A 19,344-nucleotide genomic window follows, 5' to 3' on the forward strand; every position below is an offset into this window, starting at 1 on the left:
CGCCCTGTCCGGCGACAGGCCGTTCATTCTCTAAGCTACCGGTACTTCGTTTCCTCCAGTCTCCACCACTTTTGGAAAATGATATGGAATGAGATCGAATGGAAGCTGAGAAGCGGGAGACTCCGGTTCTGTTGTTAGAGCACGGATTACATGGGGGAAACACTCGCAATCCATCCCGCTATAATACAAAGCCATATTGTTATCGTCCTGACGTTCTACCAGAGTGGTAGGTAGATGCCCAGTTCAACCTTATTCCTGTAGGCGGTGTGCCGTACAATGTCATGACGGCCAACTTCCAAGCCTCTGCAACTTTGCGCGATACCTTAGTTACCGTCAGGCCTCAAGCGTTACGGTGAATGGGCATTCCTAGGTGAGTCTGAGAAGGCATCTTGTTGTCTCGCACTCGCCGTGTCGTGCCTTGGCAGTTCGTTGAGCTATTCGTGCTTAGATAATCCGAGGTGAGTAGTAATACCACGTGACCAGCGAAGTGATCCGGTGCGAGACACCACATTTTCGAATTTCTTGTTTTCTACTGTAATTCGATCCGATTTTCGTCTGGAGAGGAAGGAACGGATTCTCTTCTTCCAATCCGTTATCAGTTTAACTACCGGTATGCATACAGATACCTACCGAAACTGCGAGACCGCCGCCACAGCCTCAGACAGCTCGCACCTCCTCCGTGATCACCTCGAAACCAAACATCCCGCCGTCAGCGCGCATCGCTCAACCCCACCTTCTTCTCAAGGCCCTGAACCTAAGCTTTCGCGAAGAAAACAGCCCCCCGTGGGATCTGATCTTCATCCGATCTCCCCGTGTTCTGTCGCAAAGGAAAAAAACCCCGTCAGGCCAATCATAGAGCTCCCATTACACATCCTCGTGCCTGGAGCTCAGGGCTTAGTGCTGTATATTTCTTTTTGCCGCGTGCGGGCGTCAACCCGCGGTAACTGACCGCATGTCGTGCATCTGCTCAACCCCATCTCCTCGTATCGATAGTTTCGTAGAGCTGTGGCAATTGACAATTAGTTATCCCGAACTACGTAAATGGACGAGGACGATACGGAGCAGTGTTTGGCAATCGCTGTGATGTGATTGAAGGATTCGAGGGAGTTGTGGATGGCCAGTCGTTGTTCGAGGTATGTAAACATGCAGGGACATCCGGGCTCGATCGACGCTTGCGGCTGGCTCATGTAAGGCGAAGTGATGACGACCGTGATTATGCACAAGCTGGCGGTTTGCTTGTGATTACGGCATTTGCGGTGACAACGGCGAGGAACGTATTCGACAGAGCATTCGAGTATCGGAGTATGTACCTATGATACCGAGTGCTGCCGACATCACAAAGCTTCGAAGCCGACACGTACATACGTGGCGACGCCCGCGCCCGCGCCCGCAAGCAAACGAGCAGGCAAACGCTCTGCTTTGCTTCTGGTATAAGATACCTGCCTTTCGTCCTATATCCACGGTCCCTGACGATAGCCTTAACCACTGAACCAGGTCCTTGCTTCCCGCCGACAGAAATAGACACCAAGGCGGACTCTAGGCACAGGGAAATGGAGCCCGCCTATGCCCCCCGGGGTCCCGGACCTCGATCTGCAGATGCGGAAGTGTCCAACGTCGTGTGATGTATGACAACAACAACCGCAACGAAGAAGGCAAGCCCAAATGCATCTTCACTCCTCAGCACCCCCCCAACCTCCTCCCAACCTCCAACTCTACCATGTAGGTTCCCGAAGCCCCATCCCCCCCCCAAACACGGAAGACAATTACATTTCGCTAACGCCCATCCAGACATGTGCGTACTGGATGCGTCACTGCTCCTCCTCCGCCTTTGGGTTCAACCACCTTAGAATTTTCGATTCTTGCTTTGCTTGGAAATGGCCGGCCTTTGATTGGTCTCCCAGCAAGGTTCGCATCGTGGGCACGGACGTGACATGAGGGGTGCTTTATCTTGCTTGTGATGTGGGGTTTCCAGAAGGCCGTCTCTTGAACAGAGGCAGAGCGGAATTCCCTTATTAATAGCGAGTACATACGAGCGAGGAGGACGTATTTTATTTTTCTTCTTTTCCTCCGCCAGAGCAGAAGAAAGCGAAGTACCTCATCTCACAATTCCCGCGAACATGACGGTTCCAAATATCGCACATCATGGCGGCAGCGGTCGAGCTGCTCACGAAGCCCCGAATGGAGGAGTGTCGAACGGCGACGGCGAAGACGTGTACGACCTGATATGCGTCGGCTTCGGCCCGGCCTCACTAGCGATAGCGGTGGCCCTGTATGATCGGGAGCTGCCCGTACGGGTCCTCTTCCTCGAGCGGCAGCCGTTGTTCGCATGGCACAGCGGAATGCTCCTCCCGGGCACGCGGATGCAGATCTCGTTCATGAAGGACCTCGCCACTCTGCGGAATCCCCGGTCGGAGTTTACATTCCTCAACTACCTCCACCGCAAGAAGCGCCTGGTGAGCTTTACCAACCTGGGCACCTTCCTCCCGCTACGCGAGGAGTACAACGACTACATGTCCTGGGCGGCCAGCCACTTCACCGACTGCGTCCGCTACAGCACCGACGTGCTCTCTGTCTCCGCGGTCGCCTCCCCCGGGCCCGTGCGGTCCTGGTCTATCCTGACCACGCACCTCACCACCGGCCTTCCGCACACCTTCCGCACACGCAACGTTGTACTCGCCGTCGGCGGCCGCCCCAAATACCCCAGCACCATCGCGCCCTCCCTCCCGCACCCGCGCCTCCTGCACTCATCGCACTACTCCACCACGATCCGCACGCTCCTCCCGTCGCCAGACGGGCAGTACCGCGTCGCCGTCGTTGGCGGGGGCCAATCCGCGGCCGAGATCTTCCACGACCTGCAGACGCGGTACCCCAGCGCGCGGACATCCCTCTTCATCCGGGCGCACGCTTTGAAGCCCAGCGACGACTCCCCCTTCGTCAACGAGATATTCGACCCGGAGCGGGTAGACACGGTATTCTCGCTGGCGCCGGAGGCGCGCAAGAAGGCGCTCGCAGAGGATAAGGCGACGAACTACTCTGTCGTTCGCCCTGCCCTGCTCGACGAGATGTATTCCCACCAGTACGCGCAGCGCCTGCGCGAGAGCGACGAGCGGATGTGGGCGCATCGCATACATCCGCTAAGGGAGGTCGTGGGGGTCGAGAACGTGTCGGACGCGGACGGGGATGGGGAGGGGGAGGGGGTCGTACTAAAGCTTAGGAATACGCGCACCGGAGAGTGCAGTAACTCCGAGGACGCATACGATGCCGTCATCTTTGGGACGGGGTATGAGAGGGAGACGCATCTGACTATGCTGAAGCCTGTGAAGGCCATCATGAAAGATGGGCAGTGCAGTGTGGACCGTCAATACCGCGTGGTGTTTAGGGAGGGCGCTGTGGCAAAGGACGCATGCGTGTTCCTGCAGGGGTGCTGCGAGGAGAGTCATGGTGTAAGTTCAACCCCCCCCCGGAACGGCGAGGTGAGGCAGGGTGAGGTTACGTGAGGGCTGACAATCCGCGGCGCAGTTGAGCGATAGTCTCCTCTCGATTCTGGCGGTCAGAGCTGGCGAGCTGGTTGATTGTGTTTTTGGGGCGGAGGGAGAGCCAACGAATGGTACCCAGAGACAGGCGAAGCGGAGGAGGTGATGGGCCGGCCAGCCAGGAAGATGCGGGACGTGATGGGAAAGTTATATTGTATTCCGAGAGTAGAGGTATTGGGTTGTCGCTGGAGTTTTGTGCTTTGGTTTATTTTATGAGAGAAATGTAATGATGCGTGGTTACTGCCGGGACATGATCGCCCATGATGCACATGATGCGAGACACTAGTAGTCATGACTATCACTCGCAGTAGTGTCCGAGACCATCGATTTTAAGCCGCGCAGCCATTTTTTCGGCCGGTCCCAACATGTACATACCCAAACTATCTACGGAGCCTTCATCACTGGCGGGCCTGCTATGTAATGAATGCTTACTCACGCAACCACACGCAAGATGTTCTAGCCACACATTCACTACATCAGAATAAACCAAGGACCGGACCCGATCCGGGGCGACCGTCTTTGAGAAGGCCATTACAGCCCAACGGGCTGTAGCAAAGCGCTGAAGCAACCAAACTCCCACCTCGAGTGATGATGAGGAGAAGAGACATCGTTCTTCGACCTACGAGCAGTCTTTGTCAGCCCGCAGCCCTGCACTAACCGGTAAAAGCGAAGCCTGCAAACTCCGATCAAACGTTCGCGGCGGTCTCGCGTCGGTCACCACTAGCAATCCGGACGTCGGCCGATGGTTCTGCTAGGCATCGAGGAAACCGCGAATATGTGTAGGAAGAGCATCGATCGTCATTAGCCGACAAACATACCTCCGAATCCCCCTACCATCCCATCACTCATCCCACAGTCCCTCCTGCGCCTGTTTACTCACAACGCCCATCAAGAACTCCCCCGTACCCCTCGTCCGAAACCCCACGCTCCTCCCATCCCTCGAGCCAACATACCCGCCCACGGCGGCCTGGAACTTCTTCGCGTTCTCCCGCGGAACTCGCAGCCACGCTTCGTCGCCCGAGAGGTGCAGTATGTCGATTTGTATCGCGGACCCGGTGATGCCCAGGAACTGTGTTAGCGCGCTGGTGAGGGTTGTGCGCCAGGTCAGGATGTCAGTGGAGGAGGAGGAGGTGGTGGTGTTGGAAGGGTCGGAAAGGCTGTGAAGTGTTAGTCGGGTGCGAACCCGGGCGGGGAAAGCGGAGAGGGCAGGCGGACATTTGCAGGTTGAGGTAGGTCCAGTCGTGCTCGCGGATGGTCACTTCTTCGGGTGGTGGGGGCTTCCGACGCTTCGCGGGCTGTTCGGCCGGAGGAGGGGCGTCGTGCATAGGCGCGTCTACGGACATCGCGGCGGGTTCGGACGTGCGGGAAGCGGGCGGACGGGCGGGCTGGTGGTGGATTGAGGATAATGGCTCAACGAGCGCGGCTCCGACACTTTGCTTGAACTTTGGCGTCCCTACGACAGTCTTGAGATGCAGCATCACGTGCGAGGCTTGGCCGATGCGGCTGAAAATATGCGACAACTCTGCCCAACGAGTTGGAATTGCGGCTGGCAGGAAATAGCCAGCAAGAGGAGCACTCGAGATGATGTCAAATATCGAGACGCAGCCATATACGGAAGGTGAAGACACAAATTCGGTGCAGGTGGGCCAGATAGGGTCGATCGATAGAAATGATAGAACACCACCTTTTTTTCGCCGCCCGGATGCCTGACAGGCTTGCACGCACTGGCGCTGGCGGGGAAATCTCAGAGCCCCTCCGCGAGCAACAACGCCAAATTTTCCCACACTTTTTTTTCTTCCTTAAAACGTCTCAACTCCCGCCTTTCGAACATCACTTCCCTCCAACCCCGAACCAAAGCTTCCTCGTCTCCTCTCCATTCACTTCTCTGTTTCTCCCGAGTCGTGCGTTCTGTGCTCCATCTTTTGCAGGACAATTGTTCAGCACATCGACTACACTCTCTTCCTACCTAATCCTCTAATCCTCTCCCCCCCACCCCCACCACCACCACATCACGATGGAGGCCGCAAAGATGGCGCACTCGGAGGTGCACTACTTCCAGAGGTATGTTGCCGCCCTTCCCTCGTCTTCCCGTGGGGAATGCGATGAGGATTCAATGGCTGATTCGTGCGCGCCCACAGTTACAACCACCATGGTATTCACGAGGAGATGTTGGTATGTGCTGCGCGGTCGACACCGTCAACGAACCCAACCCGATGCTGACTGCGTCTCTTTCTGCTAGAAAGATGAAGTAAGGACGAACACATACAAGAACGCCATCTACCAGAATGCGCACCTCTTCAAGGACAAGGTCGTTCTCGACGTTGGCTGCGGAACCGGTATTCTCAGCATGTATGTTTCTGCCCTCCCCTCCCTGCTCTGTCACTCGTGCCTTTGTTTCACCCATCCCACACTGCCCCCACCACACACGCGCTGCACCTGCAGAACTCCGATGATGATATATTGTTATCCCTGTCTGAAGACGATTGAACTATAAGTTCTTTCGATATTCGTTGATACCGTATTTCTGAGAATACCGCCCATTTCCGCGTTACACCGTCCAACCACACCTTGCGTGTTCATCCATTGACAGTCGTGTCATAGGTTCGCCGTCAAGGCCGGTGCTAAGCACGTTATCGGTGTCGACATGTCTACCATCATCGAGAAGGCTCGTGAGATCGTTGCCGCCAATGGCATGAGCGACAAGATCACCCTGATCCAGGGCAAGATGGAGGAGATCGTGCTCCCCGTTGACAAGGTCGACATCATCGTCTCCGAGTGGATGGGATACTTCCTTCTCTACGAGTCCATGCTCGACACCGTTCTCTGGGCTCGTGACCGCTACCTGAACCCCGGTGGCTTGATCTTCCCCGACAAGGCCCACATCTACATGGCTGCCATTGAGGACGGAGAGTACAAGGAGGAAAAGATTGGCTGTGAGTGGCCTCGCACTTTGCGGGAATGAATCTTAGCTGACATCGTGATAGTCTGGAATAATGTCTACGGCTTCGACTACACTCCCATGCAGAAGGTCGCCTTAGCAGAGCCCCTCGTCGACACTGTCGAGCTGAAGGCCGTCGTCACCAAGCCAAGCATCGCGTACTCGATCGATCTGTACACGGTCAAGGTCGAGGATCTTACCTTCTCGGTGCCGTTCACCCTCGAGGTCGAGCGCAATGACTACATCCACGCCTTCATCTCGTGGTTCGACGTCGAGTTCTCCGCCTGCCACAAGCCACTCAAGTTCTCCACCGGCCCGCACGCCAAGTACACCCACTGGAAGCAGACGGTCTTCTACATCACAGACTACTTGATCGTCAACAAGGGCGAGACCATCCAGGGCCACATCTCAAGCAAGCCCACCGATCAGAACCCCCGCGACCTTGACGTCCGAGTGGAGTACAACTTCGAGGCCACAGACCCTAAGCGGTCTCGGGGCGAGGTGCTCACGTACAAGATGTGCTAGAGAAAACATTGGGGCATTGGGGGTTTTAGTTCGGGCGCTTCCTTCCTTCATTTCTTGTTGACTTAAATACTGGAGTTAGTTGCCTGGATCTGGATTGTTATTTCTTATTTGCACTTGCCTCTGTTCTGTTTTCGTTCTGTTTTCTTGGCTTGATTTACGATGAATTGTTTGGATGGGCCGCGGAAAACTCGTACCTTTTTTTTCTACATCTTTTCATATGGGTTTTGGTTGCGTGCGTGTAAGATAGACTTCTTCTTTGCTTGTTTCAAAACCTGAGGGAAAGGGCAATGGATGCGCGGTGTGATGCGCAAGTTAGTCGCTGTTTCATATGTTGCTCGTTTCGTTCGGCCGAATGCTCAAGTGATGATCTCGAATCGACAGCAATGTCTTCCAATTATGCCTACACACTACACAACGCCTTGTCTTGGTATCCCCAAGTCTATAGACATGGCATCACCGCCTCGTCTACCTGACCTTCTTCTGCCCCGCCATCTTCGCCGCCGCGCTCACCGTCTTCTGGATGCGGCAGAACATATCTCCCGCCATGATCGCAACTGCATCCGTATTAGCCTCGCACCCCCACCCCCCATTCATAGTGTAACTCACAAATCAATCCATAAGATCCATACATCCCCCCGAGCATGTACTTCTGCTGCAGCGTCATCAGGGTGCTATGATAAAACTCCCAGCAGCAAGTAGCGGTAGTAAACGCCGCCAGCGTCGCCCACACGAGCATGTGCGCCGGCGCGCTGGGGGCGCGCTTCCCCAGCGCCCACGCCAGGTACGCGGCTACCGGGAGCTGGTAGAAGAGCTCGGCGAGACTGAAGAATTTGAACCATGGAGGTTGCAGGCGGACGAGGGGGTCGTTGAAGGTTGTGAGGTACCACGTGTGCGTGGAGGATAAAGAGGACGGGATCAGGGAGGGGGGGTAGAGGGGGAGGGAATCGAATACTACACGGGGGTCAGCTGGGGGGAAGGGGGGAGCGGCGGGGGATGGGTAGGAGGGAGCGGGGATGAGGGGGCCGCACGGATTATCGTCGGGATGTACGACAGCAGGAAGAGCGTGTAGTAGCTATCGCGCGGGCGGTGGAGGGGCGGGAGTGCGGACATGGCTGGCTGGCTGGCTGGCGAGCGGGCGGGCGTGATTGCGGGCGTGAGAGGTTGAGTGCGGGATTGAGGGATTGAGTGCGGAGTGCGGCGTGGTTGATTGATAGGTAGGTGCGCTGTGTACTGTATCCACTGTAGACCCCCGGGGGGCTTGTTGATACTTGTACTCTACTTTTTTCCCCAGGCATCAGGGTCCGGCGGCGCTAACGCGACCCTCACCGGACGGCGTTCACCGGTGCCTATACACCGGGCTCTGGGCACTGGGTAGACGTGTTCCAACTTCCTCAACTCTCCTCACCGAGTCCGAAACTACCGTATGTACTGCATATATGTAGAGTACAAACGGTGCGTGGCGTTCGTGGCGCTGAGCTGACGTGCAGCACCGAGGCCGCAGGAACGGAACGAAACAAAGAGCGTGGCCCACAGGTTTATATAGGAGGCGCGAGCGCGGGAGGTACGGTATCCATGTAGAGTAGATATGTCGGCGCCGGGCGGCGATGCACAATGCACACCTTCATGCTGAATCACACGCTCCTCCCTGTCTGTCCGCGCAGTGTCCAGTATCCACCATCCTGTCCCCCACCCCTCCTCCCTCTCACCCCTCCCCCTCCCCCCACCCCCAGCACCAGCCGTTGTCTCTTCTTCAGCTGCTGCTGGGTGCACCCTCGCACCCTCGCACCCTCGTACCCTCGTAACTACATGCCTCGTACCCTATACTTCGGAGGTCGCGATTCGTCGAGAAGCCGGAGAACGTGCTAGGTATAACTATACCTACCTAGGTAATCATGAGATAACTAGGAAAAGGCTTGCCATTTCAGCCATTGACTGGCTTCACCAAGATACACTCGGCTCACGGCTATGGCTACGGTAGATAAGACCTTGGACAACTACATGCCCCACCCAACCCATCGCGAATCGCGAATCGCAGTCGGAAATTCGGAATTCCTCCCCTCGAATCGGACGTGTGCTTTTGCTTGCTTACTCCCGTGCTTCTAGAGCACCTACATACACGTGTGAGACCTTCAGGCTTCGGCGAATGGCCGAGCACATCTGCAAGCCAGCCGTACGCAAGCCAGCCGTAAGCAAGCCAGCCGAAAAGAAAAGAAAGCAAGAAAACAAAGAAACATCACCAACCGCCATTCACAACCCAGGTTCCGTTTTGCAAACTGATCGGATTCGAGCTGAGATCTGCCATGCCAGCCAGCCAGCCGGCCTCCAGGCCGCGTTGGCATATCTATACTATACTACCTATACTACGGTATACCTATAGGTGCGCCCTGTGGTATGGATAACATGAGATACCAGGTAAGTGCCGGGTACATGATACATGATACATGATACGACCGACAGACCAAAGGACCGACCAACAATCATTTTTTGGCTGGACCCTGGGGAGAGGATTATTATGGGACTATGATATTGGGTAGGTATATCCTCCAGCCCGTCCCATCCGTCCCGTCTCGTCCGTCTCGTCCCTTCCGCCATGAACTCCAGCGAGTTCATCACAGAAGACGAAGAAGATGCCATTCCTAACCTCCCCCGCCTGTGTCGCTGCCCCGCCATCACCCCCGCACTCTTACTCCAGCCGCCTTAGCCGCTCCTTCAGCTTCAGTCTCAAGATCAGCTTCACGCTCAAGCCCAAGTCAGCGGCATCCTCACGGCCAGCAACGGCGGCGGGGGTGGCGGGGGTGGTGGTAGTGCAGCCCGCTATTCCCACCGCCGTGCTGTCCATAATCGCCGGGCACCTTAGGAACAGCCACGCGTGCGAGACCTGCTATCTGCGAGACCTGGCGGCCGCGGCGGCGACGTGTAGAGGCTGGCGGGACGGGCTGGTTCCGGTCATGTCCGTATCTCTATCCGCACTATCAACTAGTAGTTACCTATGGGTGTTAACGGCCGTAAAGATACCGCGACATCGTCGTCGCCGCCTCCGCGGCCCCCTCGCCCTCTAGCTCCCCGCCCAAGCGCAAGAGCCGTAAACCCGGCACCCTCGGCACCCCCTTGCCCTCACAACTAAACCTCCTGCACCGCACACTAAGAGCGCGGCGCGACCTCGCAGGGCTGGTACAATCCCTCACGCTGCCCCCACATGCGCGGGAGAGCGACATCGCGGGGCTCATCATGCTGTGCCCGAACCTGCGACGGCTGGGGAGCCCCTCGCCCTCATTCGCGCTTGGCCGCTCGAGTCTCGTGCACGCGGCGCTCGCCACACAGACGGGCATGGAAGAGCAGCTGTGGTACATCACTGACACTTTGGGCGGCGGTGGCGGGCCAACCGAGCACTGGAGCGCCCTGCGCTCGCTCGTGCTGCTCGGCCGTAACCCGTGGGGCTTTGACGCGCGCGTGCTCCCGCCGCTCGCGCCGGTGCTCGCGAATATGCCCGCCCTGAGGAAACTCATGGTCGCGGAGTTCAGCACGTTCGCGTTTACGGACGAGTCGCTGCTGTGTCTGCCGCCGGGGCTGACGCACCTGCGCCTCTCGCACCTCGCGGGGGTGACCGACAACGGCCTGACCGCCTGCCCCCTCCCACCAAGCCTCATCTCCCTATCACTGACTGAACTCCCCCTCACAAGCTTGCACACGGTCGCCGCACTCCTCGCGAGCCTCCCGCACCTCCGCCGCTTCTCGCTAAACCAGGCCGCACTACCGCACTCCTCCCCCAGCCCCACCCCCCCATGTTCCTCCCGCAGCCCCTCCCCCCACTCCTCGCCCACAAGCAAACCCTTAGTCCTAGCATCAGACTCACTCCAGCACGTCCACTGGACTGTCCCAACACTACACCCGAACCACGAGTCAGCAACGGAAGTGCTGGCGCGGAGCATCCGCGCCGGAGGGTTCCCCGCGCTGAGGTGGCTACACGCTCCGTGCGATGATGGTAGCCTCAGGGCGGCCTGTGCGGCGGCGGCGGTGGAGGATGTGCATGTGGATTGGATGGGGTGGAGGGGGAGTAGGGGGCTTTGGTGCGGGGGCGGGGTGGGTAGGGGCGAGGGCGGAAGAGCGGAAGGGGAAGGGGAAGGGTGGGTCGGCGGGAGGGTTAGGTTCGTTAAGGGTGGGGAGGGGGCGGTGGGCGTGGAGGATGTGTTGAGGGGTGCGGGGGGAGAGGCGGAGGCGGAGGTGTGTGATGGCGACGGTAGGGAGCGGGGAAGGGAGCGGGGAAGGGAACGGGGACCTGGGAGGGGAAGGGGACATGTTAGGATGAGGGGTGGGAGGGGGGGCGGGCTGGAGGCACTGTTTACTTAAAAGTCGTTGGTTCATTAGAGAGAGTGTGTGAGTGAGCGGGCGTGAATAGTACTTGGCTGGTCCCATTGCTACTTGGGTGCGGCTATTGTACGTGGGAGTTACGTTGGAGTATAAGCGTGCGTGCAGAGCAAGCCGTAACTATACCGTGTGTGGCGTCGCAGCAAGGAGGCCAGCAAGCCGGGCCACGGAAAAATATCCAGAAAGCTTGCCCATCACCAGCACCGGCCGGGAATTAATAATTAGCCAGTGATAACTAGTGATCACCGCACGAGCACTTCGCAGATCCCAGATCCAGCGTGACCCAACGCGGCCCAGTCCAACCCAACTCGGCCCAACTCGGCCCAGCTCATCCTACTATAACCTAACCCATCCAACCTTACCCACCCACACTGAACAATAGAGTCCAAACAAACGTTACGCGCGCGCTTACTCGGCACCGGAGATTCGTATCATAGCGTCAGTTCAAAGCGTATCGTAGCGTAAGTTCATAGCGCAGCGTACCGAAGCGCATTCTATCGTGGCGAGGGTAGCGCAAGTTCATAGCGTAGCGCAGACAGCGTGGAGAGCGTGGAGGACAACCGACAACCGCCATAGCCCTAGTTACATCCGGGCGCCTTCTTCCACACATTCCAAGCCGCTTTACCCATTCCAAGCCGCTTCACACATTCCAAGCCGCTTCACCCCCGCCGCCTCTGCCACCACCGCCATCGACGCCACTGGATCACGTGGCGCGAGAGGATCACAGGAAGCTTTCTCCCCCCGGTGAGCTTGGAAATCTCCACCGAGTATCACTCACCACACTCACTCACTCGCAAATGAACCAAAAATTCTCCACAAGCAATCTCCATAATCTCCATATCATACTTCCGCACTCTCCCCGCACTCTCACTCTCCGCACATCCGCACTCTCCCCCCTCCCCTTCCGCAGTCTCTCACTCTCATCTTCACTCTCTCCACACCCCATATCACTCTCCACACTCACTCTCCCCCGCCATATCACTATCGTATACCAAGTTCCCACATTCATCTCTCGCCTTCTCTCCACTTCTCCGCTTCTCCTCGATTCTCCTCGATTCGATACATAAGAAAAAGTAGGTAGTAAAGTAGGTAATAAAGAAAAAAAACGCTGTTCAACAGAAAGAAAGAAAGAAAAAAGATGAAAAATACCAAAGAGATAGATAGAAAAAGATCCTGGTAAATATCCCCTTCTCCCCGTCGCCCCCCCCCCCCCCCCCCCCCGGTCACCTCCCGGTCACCTCCCTCCCTCCTTTCCTGCGGACAAAAAGCCAAAAGACAAAATGACAATACAAAAGAAACAAAAGAAACCCACCTCAATGCAGCAGTAGTATGTCGAGCCCCTTCTAGTTAATCCCAATACCATCGATACCAAATTTCATTCCGCTCGAAGCAAAGAACTCGAAGCAAAGAACTCGCAGCAAAGCACACAAAACAAAACAAAATAAACGCTCTCAAGTAAGTAATTTATTAGTCTACACAGGGGTGCTGGCCACGCGCACGCCATATCCCGCGGCTACATCGAAATCTAGCTCTTCGGTGGGCGTGAAGCTCTCCTTGGCGTCCTCGAAGCTGAGGATTTCGGTCGCGGGTGTAGCGGCGCCCGCTCGCAGCGGCGGACTTTCTTCCCACTCGTTTCTCGAGTGGCCGTTTCCCGAGTGGCCGTTTCCGTTTCCGTTGGTATGGTGTCCGTTCCCGTTCCCGTTTCCGTTCTCCATGCGTTTCCCCGATTCGTCCGCAAAGTTGTCCTTGCGTGCAGTGGCCGGTCTCGGGGTACCGGCCTCGTTTCTGTCGTGTTCGCTGACGGGTTCCAGCGGGACCGACGTCGCGCCGGAGCTGAGTCGTTCCCGCTCGTCGCAGAGGAGCGCCAAGTACTCCTCTGGTGGTATGATGACGCCGGAGGCTCGCGAGCTCCGGATTTCGATTCCGCCGCTGCCGCCACTGCCGCCGCCGCTGTCGCCACGCTCTAACTCTACGCCGCCTAGGCTGCTGACACTGTAGACTACGGGATTGGGCATCCTCTCCCCGTCACCAATGCTGGAGAAATCAGACTCGCTAGGCGCCGCTATGATAACTTGCGTGCCGGGCGAGAGAGGTTCGTCGTCGAATGGGGGGGCAACCACGTATCCGCTACCCTGATGGTTCAGCGACGGCAGGAAAACGGGGTTTGCACCATGATGCGAAGCCGAATTCAACGATTCCAGGGCCTTGGTAAAGAAAGAAAAGTCAGCTAATCCGGTTCGACAGACTTTGAAGGAAAAATGGTTCTACCTCTCCATTGAGCACTGTGCGCTGCTTGCTCTTCTCCGAGCCCGCCACTTCGGGGAAATACCCATTCGCCTGGTTCCAGCTGGTGATACCGGGTAGCGGTCTCCCATCACGACGCGAAGACTCGACGATATGCGGCGCCTCATCGATCCTCTCAGGGAAGAGACCGATGATATCCTTTGCCGAAGGGCGTCCCTGCGGTTTGTCGCAGAGACACGCCTCAACGATCTCGCGGAAATACGTGGGGATATCCTCCGGAGCCTGATCCATGGTCAACGGGCGGGACATGGATTCCGGCTCGTCCATCTCGTGTGCCATTCCCCAGAGTACCATCCCGAGCTGAAACACGTCCGACTTGACGCCGATGTACATTCCGATGCGTTGCAAGCCTTCGATCATGGCCGTGATCTCGGGGGGCTCCCAGCCCACGGGACAGCCTCTTCGGTTGATGTCGATGATCTTCGCGTTATCGTGCTCGTCGATTACGATGTTCGATAGCGTAAAGTCGCCCTGCACGTATCCGGCCTCGTGGATCTCCGACAGACCGGAAACGATCTGCTTCGCCCACTTCTCGCGTCGCGCCCAGGGGAGCTTTCCACGCTGGTGGAACAGGATATCGATTAGCGCACCTTGCGATGCAAAGCTGATGAGCAGCCCCTTCACCTTCTGCCGTGCGTCGTCCACCACGCACCCACCGAACTGGATAACGTTGTCCGAGTCCGCAAGCGCGTAGAGCGCATTGATCTCGTAGAGGAACTCATCCACCGTATCCGGGCCGGGGATCTCCTTCTTGATCATGATGTCGCCCCCGACTCCAACCTTGTAGACGAAGCCGGAAAGGTGCGAATCGAATTCCAATTCGGATTCCCGGTACTTGGGACACCGCAGATGCGCGATCGCATTCATCGGCGGGTACGGAATGATCTCGTTGACATCCTCGGTCACGTGAACGTGTAACCGTCCCTCGCTCGTCTGCAGCTTCAGATTCGTGATGGTGTCGTAGAACATGATATCTTGCAGCGATTCCCGGATCGACTCGTAGATCTTGGCGCTCTTGTCGCGCTGAAACCTCAGGCTCGACAGATCCTTCTCCAGTGTCCCCTCCTCCGCGTTCCGGTAATCGCACGAGATCGTGAGACGACGTCGGATGTTCCTTTCCTGCGCGTACGTGACGAAGAACTTTTCCCGGTTCGATTCGTCGCGGAAATGCATGCTGAGATTGAGAATCCAGCGCCATTCCATCTCCTCCTCGACCTCCTTGCTCACCAACGGCGATTCCTTATCCTCCTTCGGAGCCCAACTGTCCGAATCCGTATCGCTCAGTCCCTCCTCCGAGGCCGAGATGATCTGCGGCTCCGATTCCCGGGGGTCGCTCAAAGGAGCAATCTTGGGCGAAACCGCCGATTCCCCCCCACCGGGCAGCGCCGGCGTAGTGTCCTCCGCTTTCACCTTGCTGTCCAGCTCCAGCGCTTTAGCCTCCTCCGGCTGCACCTCCTTCTTCGACTCCTTCTCCTTGTCCACGAGCACCAGCTCCTCGTCATCATCATCGTCATCCTCCACATCCAACATGCTCCGGATGGGCTCGCTCTTCCGTCTGGTGCCTTCCTCCTCGTTCTGCTCGCCAAGCGACGCTATCGACTGCGACTGTATGGGCTGCAGACTCCTCGACGATGTCCGTCCGCTCTTATTCGTCGCCGGTGGCCCGGTCCTCGCGCGCCGCTCGTGATTGGGCGGTTCGTACGGCTTCAATCGCTCTCGCTTCTCGCTCTGGATGCGCTGCAGTGTCGGCTTCCTTGGGAGCCCCGGTACCACATCGCGCCGTCCGCCTCGTTTCGGATTTCCCGCCGCCGCCGTTGTCGTCGCAGCATCGGCAGGTTGCGCAGTTTCCGCAGTCGTCGTGGGCTCGGCGGTTGGCGCTATCGCCGGTGGTGTTGGTTGGGGAGCGGGTGCTGTAGCAGCGCTCTTGTCCCGATGGTATAGGTTGAACTTCTTGCGCAGGCGGGAGACGAGGCCTTTCCGCTTCGTTGTGGTCGCCGCTGCACCATTAGTCGTTCCATCAGTTGCGGCAGAAGTTTCCTGCTGCGGTTTTGAGTGCGCCATCCCCATGCAGAGGTTCATCAAACACTGCTGTCGTCGTTGTCGTCGGGTGAGGGTTGGGGATTGCCGCTATCGTGCTCGCATGCAACGACGGACAGCAGTGGGAATGTCGGGATTGTTGTTTCACAGAAGACGAAAATTTGGTTTTGATTTCGGTTTTGGGTTTTGATTTCTGGTCGGCGAGGGAGGGGGAAGCAACCCTGAAGATCAACGGGCTGCAGCTGGTTGAATGGGCCGAGTGTTCAGGCGCACAACCAATGCGAGTTGGTCGCAATGGATGTTACTTTCGTTTCCTCCCGTTCGGTGCTTTGGGATTGGGTGTAGATTTTGTGTCTCTGGCGCAGCGGAGGGGGAGGAGGAGAAGGAGGACGAGGAGGAGGAGGATTCGCGGTGGTTGGTCTGATTCGGGGAAAGCAAGTGGAGGAGGTGTTGTGGTACGATGAGGTGTATGGGTTGCTGCTGAGCTGTTTGTTTTATGAATTGGCCAGCCAGCGAGACCAAGATGGGTACTTAGATCCCCAAATGTTTTGCCGGGGGACCACACTTATCAAGCAAGCAAGCAGGCAGGTAAGCAAGCAAGTAAGCAAGCAAGATCTGAGTGAGTTCGTGGAGTCCGTGTGTGTTTGTGTGTGTGTGTTTTCTCTTTCCTGCTATCCTCGGTCTGCAATGTTTCGTTTCGGCAGAGGCCGGGGAGAGTGAGTAAGTGCTTTGTTTGAGCTTGAACAACACAGATTAAACGTGAGATTGGGTGGGATGGTATGAGGAAGGCAGGTAAGGTAATGTAAGTGAGGAGAGGGAGTGTGTGTGTGTGAGAGTGTGGTGTGAGAGCGTGAGAGAGAATGTGTGTGTGTGTGTGTGTGTGTGTGTGTGTGTGTGAGCGTGAGAGTGTGTGTGGTATGTATGATGTGTTCACGGGAAATATTTCTTTACTTCGCCGCAGCAACAGCAAGCAAGCAAGCAACACCGGCAGAATGTGCTGCTTGGGTTGTATGCTTTGGAAATTTTAGGTGTGCTTTGCTTTTTATGGGAGATGGGCCAGGGTATGGGGTATTGGGGGGGGGGGGGGGGTGGTGGTTGTTGTTTTCTCTCGTCTTCCCCCGGCAGCTTTCTTGTCTATCAGGGATTGTGAAAGCGGTGATGGTGGGTGCTGGTGGTGCTGGTGCTGGTGCCGGCGCTGGGGGTAGCTCCCTTCTAGGAGGGGGGTGGGAGGAGGAGCTGGACGGGGAGGAAAAACTCAGGACGAGGAGGACGAGAAGGAGGAGGATGTGGAGGAGGAGGACGGGGGAGGGAGGGATTGTGAGTTAATCGCGCGCTTGACAAGGAACTGAATATATGCGGGTGATTACGCTACGGATGGGCTATGATGAAATACGGATCGGTGGGCTCGCTCTCGGACGTGAGACGTACCAGCAGAAGGGGGTATAGCACCTCGTGGCAGCAGCAGCTACGATGGTAGTCAGAGCAGTCGTATGTAGGCAGTAGTCAGTTGGCGTAGTGTCGAGACGGCAGTCGGTGGTGTCGGTTAGAAGGAGAAGACGAAGAGAAGAGCAAGACGATGAGGACTCTGCAGCGAATTCGACGAGATGAGGGCGGTCGAGATGAGAGGGACCAGAGACGCGCGAACTCGGACGGCAAGAAAGGAGACGACGGATGTAGCAGATAGAGCGGCGCGGGGCAGCAGTGAGGAATTTAGTTTATAGGGTAGTAGGGGTTGGGTCGGGGGAGCTTAGGCAGGGCCGGAAGACGGTCTGTATGATGATACTTCTGGTCGAGAGCGATCGGAGAACAACAGCAACTGGTCGGCCAGCGAACACACGTATGAGGTAAGTATTTGAGATTGAGCGAAGTGGGAGGGCGCGAGAGAGCGTGAGAGAGTGACAGCTGGCAAACAACCAAGAATCCCCTAGCAGATGGAGGTGGTGATGATGATGACGAAGCGATGGAGGGTGGGGAGACGGGGAGAAAAAGAAAAACAACACAGCAACAACACGCAACTAAGTAAATAGTTGCTCGAGTAGGTAAGCACCTATCTACTGGCAGTGATGATAACAATCACGACCGGAGACCGAAAGAACGACAGAAGGTGGAATTAAAAGACGAAGGAGGAGGAGGAGGAGGAGGAGGAGGAGGAGGATAAACGGAGGAAGGAGAACAGAGGGCAGGAAGATCAGAAGAGCAGACCGTTTGCGAGAGGAATTGGACGAATATAATAGGCGTCAAAGATATAATGGCGTATATGGTGACATCGGACTCTTAAACAAACGTTCCATTGTACGGGGGCTCTGAGCAAGGATGGGGGACGAACAAACGGTGGGTCAGAGGAAGCCTGGGGGGATCACCATAATCATCATCATCATCATCGCCAGCAGTAAGTACCGTACTTTTAGTGATACTCCAGTGTCTAGAGTGCCGTATCAGCACAGCAGCAGCACAGCAGCAGGCAGAAAACCCCACGTCTACGACTGGACGGGCGCGGATGGGAGGGCAAGGCGAGGGGGAGGGGAGGGAGGGACGAGTCTCGTCTCATTGCAGGAGAGTCAGCGGCGGCAGAAGCGATCAGGGATCCTCAGCAGCAGCAGCAGTAGCAGCGGCCGCCGATCAATCCATCAATCCGTCAATCAGATGGGCGGGCGAGGAAATAAGTTAATCAAACGAGCCGATTGTTGGAGGGAGGGCTCCGGAGGCACCTGCACCCAGTTAAGAGCCACGGGGCAGACCGAGCTCCCTTCCTGGGAATTGATAAGTGAGCGAGCGAGCGGCGGCGGCGGCGGCGGTGGCGGCGGTGGCGGCGGCGGTAGTGGTGATGGAATCGGGGGCTCAGCACTTATCTAATGTCGAGTATGGGACTACACGACGCGGGCCTGGTGCAGACCGGCGGGCGGGCAGGCAGGCAGGCACGCAGGCAGGAAGGGAGGAAGGAAGAAGGAGCTGACGATAAAGTGTTCTGTGCGGCCACACGACAGAAGCGGCATCTCGTACTTTACGGCCAAGTGGAAGCAGGCATCAGTGGGAGTGCATCCATCGTATGCAGATGACCAGAGAAAAAAGCCAGGCTTGGTGGGAGCGGACGGCACAGCTAGTATGTAGCAAGGCCAGACCAGTGGAGAGTGGATGGATGGTATGGCAAGGCGACGATGCTGATTGAGCGATGCTGAATCGCTGATTGAGCTATGGTGATTGAGCGATGCTGATTGAGCGATGCTGATTGAGCGATGCTGATTGAGCGATGCTGATTGAGCGATGCTGATTGAGCGATGCTGATTGAGCGATGCTGATTGAGCGAATGCAGAGCACACGAGGCACACCGATACCTCCAATCGCACTCGCGAGAGAAATGGAAAAAGAAAAGAAAGAAAGAAAAAGAAAAAGAAAAAGAAAAGAAAAGGTGGGAAAAACATGGCCTACTGCGGTGGGGCTGAAAGCACAGTTGAGATCCACGAATGGCCTCGAAATCGGTCTCTCTCTCGCTTTCTCTGTCCTGTCCTCTCCGCTCCTCGCTCCTCGCTCCTCGCTCCTCTCACCTCTCTCCGTTCTCCGCTCTCCGCTCGCTCCTATGCCTACCATACTTTACCCCACTTCACTTTCGGGCTGCATGCGCAGTAGTATGTAGCAGCAGAAGCA

The 19,344-nt window shown here is 56.8% G+C and overlaps 6 protein-coding genes across 6 annotated transcripts; 3 read left to right on the forward strand and 3 right to left on the reverse strand.

Moving 5' to 3' along the window:
• Positions 1-1,904: 1,904 nt before the first annotated feature.
• On the forward strand, positions 1,905-3,735 carry BZA05DRAFT_88861 (L-ornithine 5-monooxygenase). The gene is made up of 2 exons (XM_051488755.1): positions 1,905-3,443; positions 3,520-3,735. Exons 1-2 carry the CDS (start codon positions 2,118-2,120, stop codon positions 3,637-3,639), a joined length of 1,446 nt encoding a protein of 481 aa, XP_051337935.1. The 5' UTR covers positions 1,905-2,117; the 3' UTR covers positions 3,640-3,735.
• A 639-nt stretch (positions 3,736-4,374) lies between these two features.
• BZA05DRAFT_446383 (uncharacterized protein) lies at positions 4,375-4,876 on the reverse strand (the record flags this gene model as incomplete). The annotated part of the gene is made up of 2 exons (XM_051487075.1): positions 4,375-4,690; positions 4,749-4,876. 2 exons carry the CDS (start codon positions 4,874-4,876, stop codon positions 4,375-4,377), a joined length of 444 nt encoding a protein of 147 aa, XP_051337936.1.
• A 403-nt stretch (positions 4,877-5,279) lies between these two features.
• Positions 5,280-7,098, forward strand: BZA05DRAFT_88812 (S-adenosyl-L-methionine-dependent methyltransferase). The gene is made up of 5 exons (XM_051488754.1): positions 5,280-5,594; positions 5,672-5,705; positions 5,773-5,882; positions 6,135-6,466; positions 6,518-7,098. The coding sequence occupies exons 1-5, from the start codon at positions 5,548-5,550 to the stop codon at positions 6,994-6,996; spliced, it is 1,002 nt and encodes a 333-aa protein (XP_051337937.1). The 5' UTR covers positions 5,280-5,547; the 3' UTR covers positions 6,997-7,098.
• A 266-nt stretch (positions 7,099-7,364) lies between these two features.
• BZA05DRAFT_475178 (transmembrane protein 6/97) lies at positions 7,365-8,229 on the reverse strand. Its single transcript, XM_051488168.1, has 3 exons — positions 8,025-8,229; positions 7,603-7,947; positions 7,365-7,550 (listed from the first exon to the last, which is right to left on the reverse strand). Exons 1-3 carry the CDS (start codon positions 8,104-8,106, stop codon positions 7,462-7,464), a joined length of 516 nt encoding a protein of 171 aa, XP_051337938.1. The 5' UTR covers positions 8,107-8,229; the 3' UTR covers positions 7,365-7,461.
• Positions 8,230-9,623: 1,394 nt separating this feature from the next.
• Positions 9,624-11,040, forward strand: BZA05DRAFT_475179 (uncharacterized protein; the record flags this gene model as incomplete). Its single annotated transcript, XM_051488169.1, has 3 exons — positions 9,624-9,946; positions 10,008-10,596; positions 10,677-11,040. The coding sequence occupies 3 exons, from the start codon at positions 9,624-9,626 to the stop codon at positions 10,974-10,976; spliced, it is 1,212 nt and encodes a 403-aa protein (XP_051337939.1). The 3' UTR covers positions 10,977-11,040.
• Positions 11,041-12,772: 1,732 nt separating this feature from the next.
• BZA05DRAFT_88924 (uncharacterized protein) lies at positions 12,773-15,994 on the reverse strand. Its single transcript, XM_051488757.1, has 2 exons — positions 13,630-15,994; positions 12,773-13,565 (listed from the first exon to the last, which is right to left on the reverse strand). Exons 1-2 carry the CDS (start codon positions 15,742-15,744, stop codon positions 12,834-12,836), a joined length of 2,847 nt encoding a protein of 948 aa, XP_051337940.1. The 5' UTR covers positions 15,745-15,994; the 3' UTR covers positions 12,773-12,833.
• Between the last annotated feature and the right edge of the window lie 3,350 nt (positions 15,995-19,344).

This window comes from Tricharina praecox (genome assembly GCF_024521635.1).
Source record: "Tricharina praecox strain CBS 144465 chromosome Unknown BZA05scaffold_18, whole genome shotgun sequence".
In the NCBI taxonomy this organism is placed as follows: Eukaryota; Fungi; Ascomycota; class Pezizomycetes; order Pezizales; family Pyronemataceae; genus Tricharina; species Tricharina praecox.

Coding starts and splice junctions, on each gene's coding strand:
- BZA05DRAFT_88924 (XM_051488757.1), bottom strand. CDS start 15,744: ATGAACCTCTGCATGGGGATGGCGCACTCAAAACCGCAGCAGGAAACT. Junction 13,566..13,629: donor GCACAGTGCTCAATGGAGAG/GTAGAACCATTT, acceptor TTCTTTACCAAG/GCCCTGGAATCGTTGAATTC.
- BZA05DRAFT_88812 (XM_051488754.1), top strand. CDS start 5,548: ATGGAGGCCGCAAAGATGGCGCACTCGGAGGTGCACTACTTCCAGAG. Junction 5,595..5,671: donor GAGGTGCACTACTTCCAGAG/GTATGTTGCCGC, acceptor GCGCGCCCACAG/TTACAACCACCATGGTATTC. Junction 6,467..6,517: donor CAAGGAGGAAAAGATTGGCT/GTGAGTGGCCTC, acceptor ACATCGTGATAG/TCTGGAATAATGTCTACGGC.
- BZA05DRAFT_475178 (XM_051488168.1), bottom strand. CDS start 8,106: ATGTCCGCACTCCCGCCCCTCCACCGCCCGCGCGATAGCTACTACACG. Junction 7,948..8,024: donor GTACATCCCGACGATAATCC/GTGCGGCCCCCT, acceptor ACCCCCGTGTAG/TATTCGATTCCCTCCCCCTC. Junction 7,551..7,602: donor TGGATCTTATGGATTGATTT/GTGAGTTACACT, acceptor ATACGGATGCAG/TTGCGATCATGGCGGGAGAT.
- BZA05DRAFT_88861 (XM_051488755.1), top strand. CDS start 2,118: ATGACGGTTCCAAATATCGCACATCATGGCGGCAGCGGTCGAGCTGCT. Junction 3,444..3,519: donor GCTGCGAGGAGAGTCATGGT/GTAAGTTCAACC, acceptor TCCGCGGCGCAG/TTGAGCGATAGTCTCCTCTC.